The sequence below is a fragment of the Natrix helvetica genome (assembly GCF_964273705.1).
Source record: "Natrix helvetica genome assembly, chromosome: 1".
NCBI classification, from domain to species: domain Eukaryota; kingdom Metazoa; phylum Chordata; class Lepidosauria; order Squamata; family Natricidae; genus Natrix; species Natrix helvetica.
In genome coordinates this window covers 172877728-172897558 of record NC_138548.1, presented here as the reverse complement: position 1 = coordinate 172897558, position 19831 = coordinate 172877728, and the positions used below count along the sequence as shown (strand labels likewise).

Genomic DNA, 19831 nt, shown 5'->3' with positions numbered 1-19831 from the left:
AAGAGAGCAATCTACATACTAATACCAAGGAAAAGAAACTCAATATCATACAATATTTCTAATTTTACACATAAGCCCCCCAAAAACCCCACCACACTTAGGACCATCCAATACAGACTACAGCCATGGAGATGCCAGATATACATGCTACAAATATAATGGGGAGACCACTAATCCACAGCATCACTTTCTGATCCAGGTAAACCGGGACTTAAAGAAATGCCGCATTAAATGACCCAGACTGTCTGCTCTTAAAAGTAATCCAGACAAGACACGCAAATCATGGGTCTAACACTACGAGATCCATTTTCACTGGCAGAGGGTTGTAGAAGGCCGTCGCAGCCAAAAATAGAGCTCGGGAGCCCATTTTCGCTGATGGAGGCACCGAGGGCCAGTCCTTCACTGTTTCCAGGGTGGCCCCAAGGGCCAGATCTAAGCACTCGGTGGGCCGGATCCAGCCTTCAGGCCTTGGGTTTGACACCTCTGGTCTAGAGTCTATAATTCCTTGGTTGAGTGTATCTGTAATGGATGTGGAAGGCAGGAGGGAGTGTCACAGCCTGAACAATTGCATACAAGAGGAATGGCAAGTGACTCCAAAAAAACTAAAATGATACATTTCTTTTGGCCTAGGGCAGTGATTGCTAACCTTTTTCTCCTTGCATGCCGAAATCGTGTGTGCCCACCCACAATGCAATGCACCTGCTCCGCTGGGCATACATGTGCGACCCACCCCTGCATATGCACCCCCCCTCATCTGGCCTACTCACCCTCCTGCGCTACGACGGGTGAGCATTTTTGCCCTCCCCAGGCTCTGGAGGCTTTCCTCAAGCCTCTGGGAGAGGGGAAATGGTCTGTCCCAGGCTCCAGAGGCCCTCTGCGTGGCCGGTGGGAGGCATGCAGGCATGCGCAGTGGAGCTGAGCTGGGTGACAGAAAGGTCTCTGCATGGTGCCCTAGGCCTGTTATGGCGAACCTATGGTACACACCTTTGGCATGCATGCCATAGGTTTGCCATCACGGGCCTAGGGGCACCATTAAAAAATTAAGTCACTAAGGAAACCAAGAAAGTTTGGGAGCTTTTGATGTTAGACAATTACTTGAAATGTTGCCAGAATCATCTTTATCACCATTATCACCCTCAGAGGCCCCTTCAGCATTTTATCATGCAATTATTATTATTTTTTAGAAACCTCTTTACACTATCTTAATGGCCAAGAGAGACTGATTTCTGAAGCAGTAATAATACAAAGATGCAGGACGACTTCCGGCAGCCGAAGGTGACGGACGCACGCATCCGCCTTTTCGCTGCTCCGGTGGGCTCTCCTGAAGTCTAGGGGGAGCACAGGGTGCCTTGGAGGGGCGCCCTGCCATAGGGGTGGCTCGCTGGGACCCCCTGGAACTGCGGCGGCCGGGGGGGTGTCTCCAGCCTTGCCCCAGGAGCTGGGGAGCGTAGGGAGTGCGCAGAATGCCACCGCGCACTTCGCCGAACGCATCCTGGATGGAAACAATCAATTGGAATGAAACAGCTGAAGAGCGGTGAGCCGAGGCGTCTCCCCGGGTCTTTTACTATTCTTACTCTTTTGACTGTTTTGCAGTTTTCTTTTTGGGACTTTGTTTCAACTTCTGGAGGAGTTTAGATTGGAGGGGGGGGAAATTCCACCCCCCTTGGAAAAGTGGCACTTGAAAAATCTCTCCCTTTTATGGGGAAGAGAGAAAGTTTGAAAACTACTTTCACTTCCCTTAAATAATGGGGGGGGGTTTACTACAATTGCGAGAGAAAGGATGGCTGAACTGATTCTTCTCTAAACTATCTATGGGAACTTTGATTTTGTTGTTTCCTGACCACCTGTACTGGCTGAGCCAATATGGCCAACTTCCTCTTTCTTCTTTGTCTTCATGAATGAGACTCCTCCCTTGGAAAACTTTATGGCTTTCAACTAATTTCCACCCCAGAAACTTCCAGGAGCCTCTTCAAGTACGTTATTCCCCTAGATTTGGAACATTCTGACCCACCTATCTGCTCTAGTTCTCTACTAGAAGACTTATTCTCCTTTGGACTTATTTGTTTGGTGATCCCTACCGGCTGTCTCTTTGTACAGAACAACTATCTCTGAGCCTCATGATGGGTCCAAAGAAATTACCGCCTGGTAAGGCCTCATCGGCCCCAACATCTTCCACGTCCAGCCCTGCTCACCAGTCACAACTGGGATCTTTTCTACAACCTAAAGCCTCTGAAGAGAGTGCAAAGGACTTGTCTACTCAACAGATGCTTCAAATCATCTTAAAGGGACAGGACTAAATTAAAAAATAATTGCAGGACTTAAATGAACAGCTCAGAAAGATGAATCAGCAAACCACACTGAATGAACAGAGGATAGGTGTGCTGGAGGAGGGGGCGGTTGGGATGAGAGACGAGATGAAGACAATCCAAAGGGGGAATGCAGAATTTGGAAATCAGATGTTAAAAATGGAATTTGAAAGGATGTCTTTTTTTCTTAGGTTCCAAAACTTGCCAGAAGTTGAGAACGAAGATCTTAAGGTGATTATGACCACAATACTAGCAGAATATATTAATAGAGATAAACAACAGCTTTGGTGGGACATTGATCTGATCTATAGGGTTAATTCAGCCTATGCAAGAACACACAATGTTCCAAGGGAAGTTCATGTTAAATTTCTTAGAAAAACTACATAACCATTCTTAAACAGATCCCAAAGAAAGTAAGAGATAACAGAAGGAAATATTCCTTCTTAGCAAAAAAATTATACAATAATGGGGTTTGGTTCAGGTGGCTGTTTCCAGGAGGCATGTTGATTTTTGGGGAGGGCAGCAGAATTAGAATTAACACAGTAGTGAAAGCAGAGGCTTTCACTAAAAAACACAGTGCTCTCTTAGGCGAAATGGGGGATGTTACACAAGAAACAAAGGAGGGAGGGGCTGAGGCTCAATAAAAACCAAATAAATTTATCTCCAAACTCAGACAAAAATACTTTCAGCAAGATGTTACATTTGAGTAATTTAATTTCCTCCCACTAAAATCCCTATAATTCTTGATTCATTTCAAATTACAGAAAAGGCCCTGAACACTCAACATCTCTTTGTAAAAAAATAAATAAAAGGTCCAAATGGCATGTGCTGTTTAATTGTATGCATTTCTACCTTCTATATTACATTTTTTTCAACTCAGGATTAGATTTGGATTCTTTGTAAAAATAGCTACCAACTACAATAGCTATAATCACAATTCACCAAAGAAAAGAAAAGAAAAATGGACAGCTATCCACCAACCTTTTGACATCCTTTCACTAGTTACAAGCAATACTTGGTATTCTTAGGGATTTGGCATAATGATGGGACCAATCCAACTTTTCAGTCTGGTAATGCTTGCAGAGGGCATAGGGAATGGCCTTAAAGGTCAGCCAGAAAAGCTGCTCGCAAAGGAGCGGTCAGATAAGCAGGGCTTAAGTCCTTTCTAAGAAATTAATTTGAGAAAAGCTCTCAGACAGGCCTCTCCTTAGTTCACCCAAAGATAAAGTGAAGAAAATTATGAATCATTTAAACTTGCAAGACTCAGTTACCATAGTTGTCCTGACCAATGTAGTTCCTAACTAGAGCTATCAGATGTGCTTCAGTGTGCGATGCAAGGCTGCTGTTAGGAGAGAAGCAGCCACAGCTTAGTAGTTATTCACCCTCAGAGCTAATCCAATTCAGGTAACTGTAATTGAAAGATCCGAAGCAGCAGTGACAGGATGACAGGCACCAGTGATTTAGGACAGGCTAAGTTCTCCTCCTCATGGTTTTTATCTTAAAAGTAGCAAGCAAATAAATAAACACAGAATAATATATAATATACAGAATGACCTCTAAACCAAGACATATGTTAAATTTTGGGGGGGAAATGGTGTTTGACAGTACATTTGTTCAAGCTCTAAGATTCCTATCACCAACCTGCACCATGAAAGAATTCCATGCATGCGTGAGCAGGGGGGGAGGCATGCATGCGCAGGGGAGGGTCGTGCACGCATGCACAGGTGGGTGGGCACACATGCGCACGCAATAGTGCGCACCCGCACAATTTTGGCACACCTTTAGAAAAAGGTTAGCCATCACTGAACTAGAGTGCCCAACTGAGTATTATGGAAGCTGCTTTCCAATATAGCTAGTCAGACCAGTTTATGTGTTGAATTTTGACCAAGAACATCTGGATTCAAATCCTTCTCTTATTTGTGAAATTTATTATTTGTTATTATTCATTTATTATTCTCTTATTCTATATTTTGCATACTGAAGCTGAGGAAGTTTGGTCATGACATTTTTCCTTTGTTCTTAAAATATAAAGTAATCTCCTTATTCTATAGGATCAATTCTCAAGAGCCCTAGCATGCTTCACAGTTCTTTACAGCCCTTTACAGAGTCTATATATTGCCCCAACCATCTGGTGCCTCATTTTATCGACCTCAGAAGGATGGAAGGCGGAGTCAACCTTGAACCAGTGAAATCTGAACTGCCAAACTTCTGACAGCAGGCAGTCAGCAGAAATAGCCTGCAGTACTGCATTCTAACTACTGCTCCACCACGGCTCTTAATAAATTCATTCAGTTTTAGTAGCACATTGAATTTTTTAAAAGCCCCCCCCCAATGTACAGTTATTTCCATGATATTTTCCATAATATGTTTTAAACCCACTCAGCCATTGAAGCAAATACCGGTAAATGTATTGGAAAATTCAGAAGAATACACAAAACAAATTGTAACTATGCTACATAGCCTACCTTATTATCAGATAAATGCAAAGAAGCTCAAGTTGCATAAAAATGTGAATCAAAGTTACCCCCCCCCTCTTAATCTTATTTAAAAATGCCAGCTTCATTTAATATCACTATATCTTTCACATGGATGCTGCTTAACCATAGAGTCACATTTCCATAAAGAAAAAATGTATTCTTGACTCTCTTCCCAGAGAGACATTCAAGTTATACTGAATTAATATGAGGATGCTTAAGATATAAATGATGAGCTGCTAACTTCAAGTAGCTCTGATCCAAACATTAAAAATAAGGCTTCATATGAGTACCAATTATTTAATAACATAACTGTAATGTAGGAGAATCTGCAAAGCAATATTGATTTCAGAATCTTCTTATGGAAGGAACATGGTACTCACTATTAGCAGGAAGGTATATATGTGGGGAGGGCAGGAAACAAATGAGCTCATAGATTTGTATCAGAAGGGAGATAAAATACAGATTAGTCTTTGCAGCCAAGATCCAAGATACACTTACTTTTAAGGCATGCTCACTATTACCTTACAAACTAAAGACCACTTTCAAGTGGCACACAGAATATATTGCAAAGCCACCACTTATCCTTCAAAGGGTAATGCAAAATGGCATAATATTTGAAGACTTAAGAGAAAAGGAGACAGCAAAGTACACTCTGATTAAGAAGAGAGGGAAAACGTTTATCATTAAAAATTATAGGCAATGTCACAAACCAATACTTCTTTTGTAAATTAAACCATAAATTAAAACCATCAAAGATGCAGTCACAGATCACTGAATAGCTACACTTCTGACTGGATGTGTCATACATGACATTACTTGAACCAATGCCCAGTGAAAACAGAAAATGGGAGTTGCTCGATATTCAAACACTAGGATTTGCACTAATGTAGAACTGTAAATATATAAATATATACCAAATACATATGTGCACATACAAACAGACAAAACACAATTTTGATATGCAAAAAAAAAAAAAATCCAAAACACTCTTGTGCTTAAATTATGGACTCTAGCCTACCAATCAGAGGCATCTTATATAAGTAAGAATAAAATATTTTCCTTTCTGTGGTTACAGGGGAATTGCGAAAGACAATCAAGTCGCCATATGCCAAAGGAGCTGCTTTCATATTCGCTTTAAAGTAGAGCTGCAGCTGCTCTTCAAAAGAGATTAAAACCCCCGCAGTGGGAAAGGAAGAGCAACTGGAGGACTAATTCACACCTCCCAAGAGGCAAGGAAGCCGCTTCATTAAGCATACAGTGGTCAAGACCCTTCCCCAGCAGCCCCATCCATAAATAACAAGTGACACATGTGGTCTAATGTAATCCCCCTGAGAAAAGGGGAGTCTGCTAGACTTAAAGGAAAAGCTGAGGCATCAAAGGGAAGGCACCTACCTACTACCTGGGGAAAATCTGTCTGCAGGCACAAATTGAAGGGGGATGGAAGCAAGCTAAAGGGAGGGGAGGGTTTACCTAGAAGAGATAAAAGTAAGGTGGTGGATTTTTTTAAAAAAAGAGGCAGATGACATTCTCCAGACAGAGAACATTTGGGGACCAGAGAAGGTTTATGCTACACCACCATTACAATCCTCCTCACTGGAAGCCAACCTTACTTCCCTACCTAGGGGGGGGGGAACCCTTTCTAAAAATTGTGGAACCTTTTGATGAAGAGCCTCCTTTCCCCGGCCTTCATTCCTTATTTCTTTTCTTTTCTTTCCTTTCCTCTCCTCTCCTGCTTCCCCCTCTTCTTTTTAACTGAAGAAAAAAAAATGAATTCTAGTCTCCTGGCCCTTATCCGTCCACCTGAAGGCAAGTAGTGAGATGGAGCTGACGCAAAGGATGCGATGGGGAGAAGACGATGGGGGGGGGGGGGGAAAGGGCCGAGATGGCCGCAAATTCAGAAAACAAGGAGGCCGTTTACATAATTGCAGGAGGGGGGGAGGACTGGCAGAGTATTTTCGGCCCAGAAGGAACGAGTAGATGCGCTCTCTCTACTCCCCTGCGAGTCTCGCGCCTCCAGCCAGCCAGCCTTCCAAGCGCCAGGCAGCCGCGCGCCATCCTTAAGAGGAAAGCCAAGTCCTTACAGGCGAAAAAGGAAGCGCGAACCGCTGCTGGCCGAGGAATAAAATGAAGAGAGGAGGGAAGGACCGAAGCACATCTAAAGGGAAGGGAATGGCTGGAAGCAGGGAAGGAGGCAGAGAGGACAGGCATCCCTCGCAGTGCCCCAGGCGCCGAAAGGTGCAATGGGACGCCGAGGATGCCATTAGGTCGCAGGGATGAAAACCTTCGCCTAGCCGCCAGGGCCGAAAAGAGAGGCGCCTACCTGAAGCAGCCATGGAGGAAGACGGCGTCGACAAGCCGCCTGGCTGCGAAGGTCGCCTGGTTAAGCCGACGGCGCCGGTGGCGGCCGCGGAGCCCGGGCGGCTCTTCAGTAGCGAGAGGATGCAAAACGTCGCGGCGGCCAATCCCAGCAGCGAGGAGGTCGGCGGAATCCCAGGCATGGCGGCCAGCCGGAGGGCAGTGGAGGCATATTGCGGGTGAGGAAGAGCGGCCAAATGGCGAGAGCGCAGCCGCCCGGGCGCAGCTGAGCTGCCGCGACGCGAAGGAAGCAGCGCCTGACTCTTTGCACCCCCGCACGCGCCTCCGCGCCGGGGGCAGGAGGCGGCTCTCCTGCAACCACGTGATATGGAGGGAGGAGGCAGAAGGGAGACGAGTCCCCCCCCTGGGGAGGATTATTTTATCGACCCTCACCTGTGCGTCGTTATGTTTGGGGAGTTGCCCCCTCCTGGAGGCCACCTGGTGCCTTCCAGATGGTTGGCAAGTCAACGCACTCAGCACACGGTTCCAGACGACGCCAGATCCTGGAAGTTGTAGTGTCTGGAAAGCTCCACTTAGATTTGGGATCTGATTTGAGGCAGCCTGCTGTCATTTTTCTTGGCCTCTTGGTGAATATCTTGTTGCCCAGAAATGGTACCTGGGTTCCCCACTCTCGCCAAGATGCATACATGCCTAAAGGGAGTAAGATCGGACAGTGGTGTATTAACCATTAAGCAGACTAATGATGTGCTTAGGGCACCAGGCCCAAAGGGGCACCACAAAATTGAGAAAGAAAAAAAAAACCAATGAAGATTTGTACAGAATGTACAAAGGAGGGAGGCATCAAGATTTGTCAGTGCTTAGGGCACCAGCGAGCCTTAATCCGCCACTGAGGTTGGGGGCACATCAAAGATCAAGAATGGAACATATATTGGTTTCATATCATTTTAACCGGGAATTCCCCTGGAACCATAATCAAATAATAGATTGTCCATATGGGTTTTATCCTAGCTATTGGAGCTAACCATGAGGCAAAAATAGATCTAAGTATAGATCCTGTTACATTCGCATGAACTCTTCAAACCAAAAGCTACATTTGCAAAGAATGAGTCACCACAATCCCAACAGTTGATGACATCATTATGACACAACCCTGGAGATTCAAATACGCTGTGAGTCACAAAAATTTACAGGTTTATACATTGAATTCCAGATAGCTTTCAGCTACCAACTTTTGACATCAGTGTGGCATAAAATGTGGATTTGATTCGCCTGAAATCTCTCTGAAAACACAGATCACAAATTTTGGCAGCAACCAGCCATTACAAGTACAGATCTGAGAATTCTAACATTGCTATAGTGAAAGTGGTTTGTTTTTGAGGCATGGCTCCTCAGTCTTTAGACTGTTTTTTTCAGCAGGCATAAAAAGGCAAATCACAATTCTAGTAACATTTGGTTCTACAGGAATACACAATGTTTATTTTATTTTGGATCCACCAGAAACCACAGAAAAATTACCTTTGCCCTTATGCCAAATCTGTAACCACCCATGCTTTTATCCTCATCTTTGCAGCTGATATTTCAAGGTCAGTTCCAGAAGCAGGACATTCATCAATGCCCCTATTAATTTGTTCCCTTGGTCAACAGGTCATGAAGATAATGCCTTCAGCACAGTTAGGTCTACAACATATATCTCTTTATGTTATCATGGGTAATCACTTCTGCGTGCCACATCTCCCACCTCTACCCCGCTTATTCGCTGTATGCTTTTAAAATATATCTCTGAAGCTTATGCTATATTGTAAACAACAAATTTCACTTTAAATATTAAATTCCTGCCCCAGATACATGTAGATTAATCTTGTCTATGACTTAGAAGTTATTGAACTGGAAACAACATCAAGATTTCAAGCAGAAAATAAGATGTACCAAAACAAAGCTTAAAAAGAAAAACAAATGACAAATTAGAGATAACATATTCTACTGTGACAGTCCTCTGAGGATTCTTAATTAAAAAGTAAAATTACTGATCTTCTAAAAATACAGCTTTTTTAAAGGTTAGCATTTGAACCCAAGGAATGAAAAATAATCAGTGTCACTTCAATTTTTAAAACGGATGGTGAGGGTACAGAAAATTTGGAGGCATAAGCACAAAAAGGGGAAATGATAGAAAGTATTACTAATAATAAAATAATACTGATGGGACAACCAGCTTTTTAAAGAAGGGACCATTTTAGCTTTTTTCTTGCCTGGTGAATCCAGATTTTTTTAAATAATGAACCCTGTATACTTGGGTACAACATTTTATCAATAATGTGTACATAGACTTAATTTTTTTTGGTAAAATCATTCTTCAAAGACTACTGAATAAATACAGCAGCTCTAGAATGAAAGGACAAGTCCCCAAAAGTTGGAGGCAGAAAACAGGGATAAATTAACAATTTCAAATTGAAGAGGTGTTCTGCTTGACTACTATCAATCATGGATTTTGAGAGATGATTTATTTTATTTTTTTGTAAAAGAGCTATATTAAAGAGTGAGCAATGAATTGGATAGCATTGCTAATGATTCCATATTGCCCTGGTTGGTAAATAAAATAAGAATGGCAATGAAATCCTAAAGGAACACTTCAAGCTGGGTGAATGGTTGCTTTTAACTTGGAGCAAAAGCAGAAACAGTAAACATGGTGGATGTATATCAGACATAATACAGAAAATGTAGCTAATGGATGTGCCCTGCCCTCTTTAATATTAGAACTCTGACTCATCTATTAAAAACCAATGCAAACAATTCAGAAGCAGTAAAAGAAAATATTTCACACAATGCTTTGTTAAACTGTGAAATCTTCTGCCATCAATTGTGGCTAGGTCAGCAGTTGTGGACTAGACAAACATAGGAAGAATCAGGCTGTTTGGATGGCTACTGCTTTTTTTCTGGTAGAAAGCCAGTACGTCTAGAAAGTAGAGGATTGAGGAAGATTGCTTTTGCCATGGTCTGAAGTGCACACCATGAGGAACTTACACTCTCTTATAATTCATTAGGTTAATGGGACAGCAGGCTGATCCCCCACCAGCAAACTCAAGCAGGCTTTTACTAATCTAATCATCATTATCAGCTGCTGATGCTGTTGCAAGCTGGCTTTGCTGGAAGCATTAGAAAAATAAATAAATAAAATCTCTCACCTTCACATATGCCAAGGTATGAAAAAAAAAAGTCATTGTTTGTTTGCCAAAGAGATTTCCTATTAATTTAAAACTAGTGCTTGGTATATTTTATTATACGTAGAAAACATTTGTTTCTTGTTTCCAAGAAAGCACAAAAGATATTCCACTGAGATTATTCAGCAAAAATGACTGTGTGTTGTTATTGCTGGATATAAAATAACTCTCTTGGAGATTATGTGAATGTGTTCAAGGATACATTGCTGACAGGAAACACACTATAGCTTGCTAGCTTCAGCGTTTTATCCTATCTTGAGTATTATTTTCTATTTGGGTATATAAATCTTCATATACCACAATAACTTTTTGGCCCTTTAAATGGCCCATTTTTTATGGAAAAGACTACATAGATTACAAGGAGATTGGACAACCATTTGTCTGAAATGGCATAGGGTTTCCTGCTTGAACAGAGGGCTGGACTAGAAGACCTCAAGGTTTCTTCCAACCCTGTTATTCTGTAAAGAGCAAAAGTTTAAAGTTTTTTCCATACTACAATGGAGAAAAATACCTTGAACAGAGTGATGATGATATTAAAAATTTGATCGCCATCAAACAGCAAGCATTTTACTGGTTATTTTTGTTAGTATTTTGAGAGTTATTTCTACCACCTACTACCAGTGGAAATCAATGAGGATATTATAAAAATGGTCAAAAAATGATAATTCCATCATTTTTCAATTTCTTCATACTCGAAGAGCAGGTGGCATTATAGCTAGGATAGTCTTCTTGCAACTTTGTTGTGTGCCAGTTGCACCCTGTGCTCAGTCGCTCATGCGCTTGCCATCTTGTTTGGATTCCTGCCTGTAGGGGGCACATGGAAGAAACATTGCTGCTAGGCAAACCGCATTGGTTGCCAGTTGGCTTCCAGATCAGATTTAAGGTGTTAGTTATCATCTTTAGAGCCCTTCATGGTGTAGACCTGATTACCTGAGGTAATTGCCTGATTATCTTGCGGCTACAGGATGAATCCACCCTACTTGCTCCAGCAGAGGCGGCCTTCTACAGGTCCTGTTGACCAAGGAATTTCAATTACGGGGATTGAGAAGCTCCTGAAGGCTTCTGTCCTCTTTGCAAAATGCTTTTCCCGCGGACAACAGTGGCCTGCAGAGGTGCGAAAAGTATTTTGCAAAGGAGACAGAAGCCTTCAGGGGCAAAGTCTGCCTCTCTCATGCATACAGATGTCCCATGTTGTAACAGGTATTCCCTCCAGTGGAGTTTTCATTTGGCCGCCTCTCTCTCTCTGACTTTGTTAAGAGCAGCCACAACTTTATATGAAAGTATGAAAAGTGCCATACTTTTCATTGTACATTGTTGTTCTCCAGAATGTTGGAAATACTCCAGAGAAAACTGGTGCAGCATGAGGAATTCTTCAAGAGGTTGAAGAGTACGGAAGCAGAAATCAGTTTAATAACTAATGTGTAATCATCATTATACATTACAAAAGAGCATAAACCGTGCCAGTGCCATGGAGTTTTCATCATTGTTTCCCTTCTACCTTCAATGGCTCTGTAGAATAATATCTGTTGCGCAGGGATTTGGATACATAATACAGGAATTATGGCTAAAAAGCTCTGTGCCGATTCTGTCCATTCAGAAGTATTGAACACAACATCTTGGACTAATTCTGCTCCTTCAGGTTGGCCATTGATATATCGGGAAGAAAAGTGTATAAAAGTGAAACTATTTGGGAAGGAGATCAAATGAGTAAAATTTTGTACATGCAGAATATGAATGAAAGGTGGTTGATGTGCTTGCAGTTTCTTATATTCAAAACTTTATTTATTCAGGTAAGTGTTTTGTATTCAATACAAGCCACTTCAAAATAGCACGCGTGTACACACCCACACAAATGCACACCCTTCCATTTTTACAAGGTATCTTTTCTCATATTGCTTCACCACTGCCAGTAGTGGGTTTCAAATCCTGTTCCAACCGGTACGGTTGAAACGGGGCCGGCGGTGTCCTCATGGACATGTGCAGCGCGCACGTGTCTTAGCGCCTTCGTGACGCTCCAGCTCAGCGGAGCGTCGCACAGGCACTGTATGCGTCATGCACCTGCACGAAAGCACAGAATCCTTTAAACACTAGTAAGGAGCTCGGGCGGGCAGGTGGGCCCTCCGGAGCACTGTACCGGAACCGTATCCGGTGCTCTGGGCTGGCTCCAGTACGTGCGTACTGGGGCGTACCACCTGCAACCCACTACTGCTTCAGACTCACTGTTTCTCACTGGTACATAAATGCCACTGCTGGTCAGCAAGAATAAAATAATTTATAGTAAAAAAAATCAATATACATGTACCGGACCATATATCAAACACTGCAGTTCAGCCTATTTAGATTTTGCTATTCAGCAAAATTGAAGAAAAGTATTTAGGAAAACTAGTAATAACATTTCTCAGCCATGGAAAGCTTTATAATTTTTATCAGTGGCTGAACATATAAGCTTTGACAGTTTTTATATGTGGGACCCATTTGTCTTTACAGTCACCAAAGAAATCATAGTAATGGTATAATATAGTATACTAAGAAAAGAAATAAATATTTCTTTTATTTTTCAACTACATTATTCCCTTACATTTCCCCCCAAAAGACAAGAAAAGACAATGTGTAAAATGAAGCTGTAGAATGTTGTTTTAGAGCAGGGGTGGGTTCCTGCCAGTTCTAACCTCTTCTATAGAAGAGGTTCTACAAATCTACCGTGCTGTTTAGAACCGGTTCCAGCTCCCTCCCCCCTGCCTGTCTGCACATCATCAAGATGAAGAGCAAGGGGAGGAATTCTGGGAGTTGAAGTCCACAAGTCTTAAAGCTGTCAAGTTTGAACACCCCTGGGGTTTTTTTTCTAAAGGGTTAGGGGTGCAAGGGTCTTGTAACTTGACAGCTTTAAGACTTGCGTGCTTCAAATGCCAGAGTTTCTGAGCCAACATTTTGGTTGCTAAGCAAGAGCGTTGTTAAGTGAGTTTCACCACATTTTACAAGTTGGCCACTCCCACTGTCACATGGCCAGCAAGCCACTCCTACCCAGTCACATGGCCAGCAAGCCACTCCCACAATGCAGGCCACACCTACAGAAGAGGTTCTAAATTTTTTTTGAAACCCACCACTGTTTTAGAGTGGCTTTATGTACCTGGCCTCAGTGATCTCCATAAACAAACTCTTCATATAAGCCCTTTCATTTTTTTTTATCAACGTTTTCTCAGCTGAGGCCTGTGCTTACTTGTGTACTGAAAATCCCTGCAAGCATCCCAGAAAATCTCAAAAAGAAGTTCAATTTACTCCAGTGGTTTTAAGAGAGATCTTTAAAGCTCATGGGCAATTGAAAGGAGTGGGCGGATGAGGAGACAAGGAACAAAATATGTGACACAAACTCAATTACTTATGTACTTGTGTGTAATTTTGTGATGCCAGGACCAAAGGATGGTGCATAGTACACTATACGTAGTTTGTAATTTTAATACAATTGTGGCTAACGCTAGATGCCTGGGTCGAGGTGTTTTCTTGTCCAATATCAGCATAAGCGCACCAGCGTGCCTAACATCCCTGTCCTCCTGTCCTCATCTATTTGTATTCATTTCTTTCGTTTATATTCATGTTCATATTTATACCTGTGATCTTGTACATGTTTGACAAACTAATAAAATACAAATGTTCATTTATTGATGGCATTTAAATAGCAGTCCTCGTATAATCATTCTGAGTGGCTCCCAATCAGCAGCATGTTTCTTGCACTTTACTCAGAACAAACATTTCTCTCTGTGGTATTCCCATGCTTTCAGTTACTGAATTCTTTTTTACAATCGTACCCTGAAATTCAAGCAATTTTGTTTGATGCCACACTCAGATGTTCCTGGCTGGAATGTAGCAAATCAAGTGCAAAAACTCTGGAATGGATAAAGTCTGGACATAAAATTGGAGAAAGGCTTTAAAAACCACATCGTTCCTAAGCATCATTACTGCTTGACCACTAAAACAATAAATAATCTAACATTTATTGTTAGGTTTATAGATGGGAGTGTACTTAGCTAGAGGACACAAGAACTTTTGTTGGCCAAGTTTGCATTTAACATTTGAGGGAGGAGAGCTGAAGGCCAGTGATCATTGGGGTCTTGTCTCACATGTAAACAGGATAGATCTTGAGGGAATGTTGGGGGTATTACTTTACTTTTTTAATCGTGAGGGCTTACACTAGAGTTTCTATGGGCTTTCCATCCCAGAATACTGTCAGTATTCAGCAATCATTTCTCAAAGAGGCTTGGAAAAGGGGACTCAAAGATTGGTTGAAAGTTGGGGGTCTCAAATTGCCCATCTATAATTTACTTAGTCCTTTATAATAACTATGAATATAGGAACTAGGATTAATTGTGATTTTACTTTCTGAGATGAGGATGATGTTCCTTTAAACTTATTATTAAAACTGCTCTATTTCCCTGAAAATGAGTCCTCCACGGATAATAAGCCAAATCGGGCTTTTCAGTGGGTGTGCTAAAATAAGCCCTCCTTCCAAAATAAGCTCCCCCCCCAAAATATTGCAACACAACAGCAGCCATGAGGTGACCATGCTCGCCTCCTCCTGCACCTCAAAAATAATAAGACCGCCCCGAAAATAAGACTGTGCTTATTTCGGAGGTCAAAAGAAAATAAGACCCTGTCATTTACGCTTATTAATACCATGTCTTATTTTCAGGGAAACACGATATTAATAAGCTTAAATGAGATTTTTAAATTTCTATGTGAAAAGTAGAGTTAAAAACTGCAATGTATATCTGAGGAAGTGCTAAAGGAATAGCAAACAGCTTATTGAAATCATTATGGGTTTTATTGTTTTATACTTCCTGAAGTCTTTCAAGGTCTTCTTTTAACCAAAAATGATTCCAACCTGTTTGCAAACCTGGAGCTTCAAAGCAGAATTAAATTATTCAGGAACATCTTGGAATTATTTATCCTAAATGTAGAATTTGGACTACTTGGCACAGATTTTGATTTCCTTTTTTTAATGTAAAAAAAACCATTGAAAATTTAAAAAGGGTAGAAAACCCTGCATGAATCAGTCAATTTCATGGTGCTACATAAAACTGGATATGGGAATTGGTAAATGGGATCTATGATCTTCCATACAAACAAAGTACATTTTTCCAGGTGAAAGATTCCATAAAGCAGAGAGCAATTCCTTAAATGGGAACCACATCACGGTGACAGCGAGGTCCTCTTCTATACAGAAGTTATCCCTAAATAGTCAATTGAAGTAGATCTGTCAGTATTTCACTCAATGCTTCATGCTGTTCATATCTCCAACTTAGAAAAGATGATACATTCTTCAGAAACTGGCGAGTACCTTGGGAAAGTCCAGTTAAGAAGTTCAACAGCAGGTCTTCAGTTTATGTTCATGTTCTTGGAGCGATGTAGTTGTTACAAGTTTGCAAGTAGTGGAGGAGCTCAAGTTGTACCAATAAAAAAATAAAATAAAAACAAACCAATCCCCCTCCCCCTCCTCACTTTGCCTTTTGGACATAGTAAGCAAAACTGTGGCACTAAAATACATTAGTCAGTGCACCTGTATTAGTCACAAATGTGAGCGTGATTAATATGAGGAAAACAAACGTTTGTCACTTTCAATGAAGTTGTCAATCATTCTAAATCTTTTGGTAAAAGACGCAGTTAAAATGCTGCTTAAGCTTCTGAGGTCCCTTCTCCATTTTCATGAGGTTGCAGTTGTTCTCTTTCTTGTTCTTCCTGAGGTGGCCGTACACGTTTGAAGAAACCCACCTAAAATGTAGAGAAGACATTTTATATTAGGAAGTGGGATAATGTCAGGTGCAAGCAACCAGAATATAACTCCATGAATAGACCAAAGCAGTTTCTTTATTGTTGATAAAGAACCTTTGTTGTTGAGACATATAAAACCTATTTATAAGAATCTCACCAGACTGACTGCATTCTCTAGAGAAGCCATAGATAGCAATAGCACTATAGCACTTAGACTTATATACCGCTTCACAGTGCTTTGCAGTCCTCTCTAAACAGTTTACAAAGTCAGCCTATTGCCCCCAACAATCTGGGGTCCTCATTTTACCCACCTCAGAAGGATGAAAGGCTGAGTCGACCTTGAGCCTGGTGAGATTTGAACTGCCGAACTGCAGCTAGCAGTCAGCTGAAATAGCTTGCATTGCTGCACTCTAACCACTGTGCCACCTTGGCTCTTTTAAAGATAAAAGCTTTAATAGGTCTTGCCTCTGCCAGTTCCTCCCATGAAGCAATATTGTGCTGGAACACCTTTTTACTCCTTCCTCTCCTTTAATTGATGATTCCATTACAGATATAGCAAGTATTAGCAAACTTTTCTTTCCACATAAACCTTGAGGCTAGTATGTTGATTAGTGGTATTGTATCAGGTAAGTTGGAAAGATCTGATATACCGTACTAGTATAATCCTCTCACACAGAACATGCATATTTGCATTAATCTATGTATTAATCTAACCTATCATTTCCACAGAGAACCTTCAAGCAATAGTCTCGGCCAAGAGAGCAACAGTTTTTCAATTTAATTTTCGGCTTCCTCTTTTTCCCAGGAAAAACTGTGGCAAATGGCTATTGACAATATTTGAACAGTTCAATCTTGTCTGCAAGTTGATATGTTCCAACTTTGGAGCCACTGCTTTACTCTTGTTGGCAGGATAAAAATAGGGATGAATACACATTCTTTTATACCCTACCTCCCCCCCTCCCGATTTTCAAGCCACAGAAAGGAAAAGAGTCCTGCATTTATTTATTTTAAACATCGTATATGACTAGTAATCCTGAGTGGCTCATAAAAAACACAATAAAAGAACCATACAATCAGAATCAAAATAACTTTAGGTGCCCCCAAATATGAATCCCTCAGACCTGAACATTCACCTTTACTGGGCTCTAGTCACACCTTAGTCCATAACTAGGGGGAAAGAGCCAGATCTTTCAAGCCTTTTGGAAAACTAGAATGGTGGGGTCCTACTGGAACTGGGGAGAAGATATTCCACAGGGTGGGGGAGGCATGGAGAAAGCATGGCTCAATAGTGCAATTGAATAGACCTGAAATACTTCAACTGTCCTTGATATTTCTGGAAGGGCCAAAAAGTCAGAAAGAGGCTGCCCCTCAATAACCAGGCTTTATGCTATGAAGGTCTTTATAGGTAATAGACAGCATCTTGAATTGCACCCATTACCTTTTGGGAGGAGGCTTTCCAAAAAATCAACTTTGTCAATCACAGGGAGATCCCATCTATTTATTTCAATCTAACAAAGCCAATACTTCCCCAGTTCATAGTTACGAAACTTTCAGGTCTTCACACTGGATTAAAACCGGAAATTATTTCAAACATTTAATTTATTTTTAACAAAAATGGACAGGATTTCATTAAGTACTCACTTACCTTGTGCATTATAAAAACAAGAAGGGCCAACAGTAACAATCCTGCTAAGACAGCCAGTATGATTACCCATACTTGTACTGTCATTGGTGCTGGCTGAATACCCCACAAGATGTTTGTGGTAACCTAAAAAGGAAAGAAATGTCAATATATTTTACTGAAAAATGGGTCAGATAAACTGGGTCAGCGATATACTGTATTTTTGGAGTATAAGACGCACCTTTTTCCCTCAAAAAAGATGATGAAAACCTGGGTGCGTCCTATACACTGAATACAGCACTTTGTGCCTCCCGAAACCCCACCCCCTTCACCAAAATGGCTGTGCATAGCCTTTAGGAGGCTTTCAGAGTGCTCCTGGGGGCTGGGGAGGGCAGAAATGAATGAAAAACGGGCCATTTTTTTGCTCCATTTTGTCTCCCCCGCCCAGCCCTCAGGAGCACTCTATAAGCCTCCTAAAGGCTATCCATGCCCTCTTTTTTGACAAAAATAGGCTCATTTTCACGAAAAATTGGTCTTTTTTGCTCGTTTTTTTCTGGGAGGGGGCACCCCCAGGAGCACTCTACAAGCCTCCTAAAGGCTATGCCCCCCTTTTTTTTAAAGGGCCGGTTTTGGGAGGTCTGCAGAGTGTAAAAACTTTTTTAAAAAATTTGTCTCTTCAAAACCTTGGTGTGTCTTATACTCTGGTGTATCTTATACTCCGAAAAACACGGTAAATGGCAACTTCATAACGTAGTACAAGATTTTCATCACCATCTGATAGGCTGAATTATATGTTCAACAATGAAAGTCACAAAAGAAAATTTAATTGGCTTATGATTAAAGACCTATGGATGTTCTCTGCGCTGCAACAGAATCTGTAGAATCAAGCTTTCGAAAACATTTTATAGAAATAAAAAGTGCATGTTTCTAGCCTTAAGACAACAAGGATATGTTTGAAAGACTAAAGAATTGGAATTCAGAAGATAGGGAGACACAACTTGAACAAAGGGATGGAGACAGAGCCTTGGGCTACTTATCTCCTACTTTGCCTTCTGCTTGAGATTCTCCATCCAGCTGAAAGTGAAATGCTCATGGATATCTTAGGAAGTTTGTGCATGGTATTATAAAGATCAAAACAGAAGCCCTTTAAAGCACAATGTTTTTGGCTAAATTTTATTGGCTTTTATGGAACTAAATTAAATGCAGGCGATGTTTGCCAAGTAAAGACCATTCTAAACTGCAGTATCAAATAAGACTGCCTAGTCAAAACTAGATTTTTTTTAAATAAATAGGAAACTTAAGCAAGTGTTATTGCGCATGTAAACAGCTGCTCCCCATCACCCCCAATAAGTGAGTCCAAATTGGACAGCAGTCTAGATCATGTCCAAAGCTCTTTAAAAAGCTCAAATTTAATAAACACTTAAGCAGCATGTAATCAGATGTTATAAATCTGACTGGCCACTGTGTAATATTACCTAGCAAAAACAGCAGAAGCTGATCACATTATTGTTTGATTTCATATTAATTACACTGACAATGTTAAAACTACTTTTGATTATCAAACAGCTTACTATTGTAGAATTCTGGACATCTTCAGGAAAAGAAAGGTTCTTGTAAGGAAACTCGATGACATTGAAAGACGCTGATGACTTGAGAGAATAGGAGTGGTTTTGGTTCTCTTTCTGTCATGGGAATAATTACAGAGAAATGTTTTATTAGGATCAGCTATTATCTGTACTCGGGAGCAGAGTGAAACTGCGGGAATAATACCAGATACTTACAGTCATGAAAGTCTGAGCCCAAAGGCGAGATTTCAAATAGAGAATTGCAGTTTTTCCCCTCTCTAGGCGACCAACTTGGCAAAATATTTTTAAACAATCTGCGTTTCCACAACCCTGGCATTTAAAAAGAAGAAGGATAAAAAAGAACAGTTGGTTTTATTTAGTTACTCAGCTATTTGTTAGATTTAATTTACATATTATCATTTTCTAGCCCAAGAGTTGGTGATACAACCACACAATCACACAAAGTTCCATGCAGGAAAGGGGCAGAATTTCAATTACATGGGTGTGGTTGCTATCATGACTTTTTTGACCCATGGACGCTCTGGTAATACTCATAAAAGTATATTGT

At 41.1% G+C, this 19831-nt stretch overlaps 2 protein-coding genes across 2 annotated transcripts in view; both read right to left on the bottom strand.

Annotated features, from left to right (window-relative positions):
* The window catches only part of FAM171B (family with sequence similarity 171 member B), a 40656-nt gene extending 33344 nt beyond the window's left edge, over positions 1-7312 (bottom strand). Inside the window, exon 1 of the mRNA XM_081936560.1 lies at positions 7104-7312. Within this exon, the coding sequence (XP_081792686.1) occupies positions 7104-7281 (178 nt within the window). The 5' untranslated portion in view covers positions 7282-7312. The remainder of the gene's footprint in view (positions 1-7103) is intronic.
* An 8619-nt stretch (positions 7313-15931) lies between these two features.
* ITGAV (integrin subunit alpha V) overlaps positions 15932-19831 on the bottom strand; it is an 82158-nt gene continuing 78258 nt past the window's right edge. Inside the window, exons 27-30 of the mRNA XM_081942934.1 lie at positions 19480-19593; positions 19270-19380; positions 17723-17845; positions 15932-16077 (exon numbers count right to left, since the gene is read on the bottom strand). Coding sequence (XP_081799060.1) covers positions 15982-16077; positions 17723-17845; positions 19270-19380; positions 19480-19593 — 444 coding nt within the window. The 3' untranslated portion in view covers positions 15932-15981. The remainder of the gene's footprint in view (positions 16078-17722; positions 17846-19269; positions 19381-19479; positions 19594-19831) is intronic.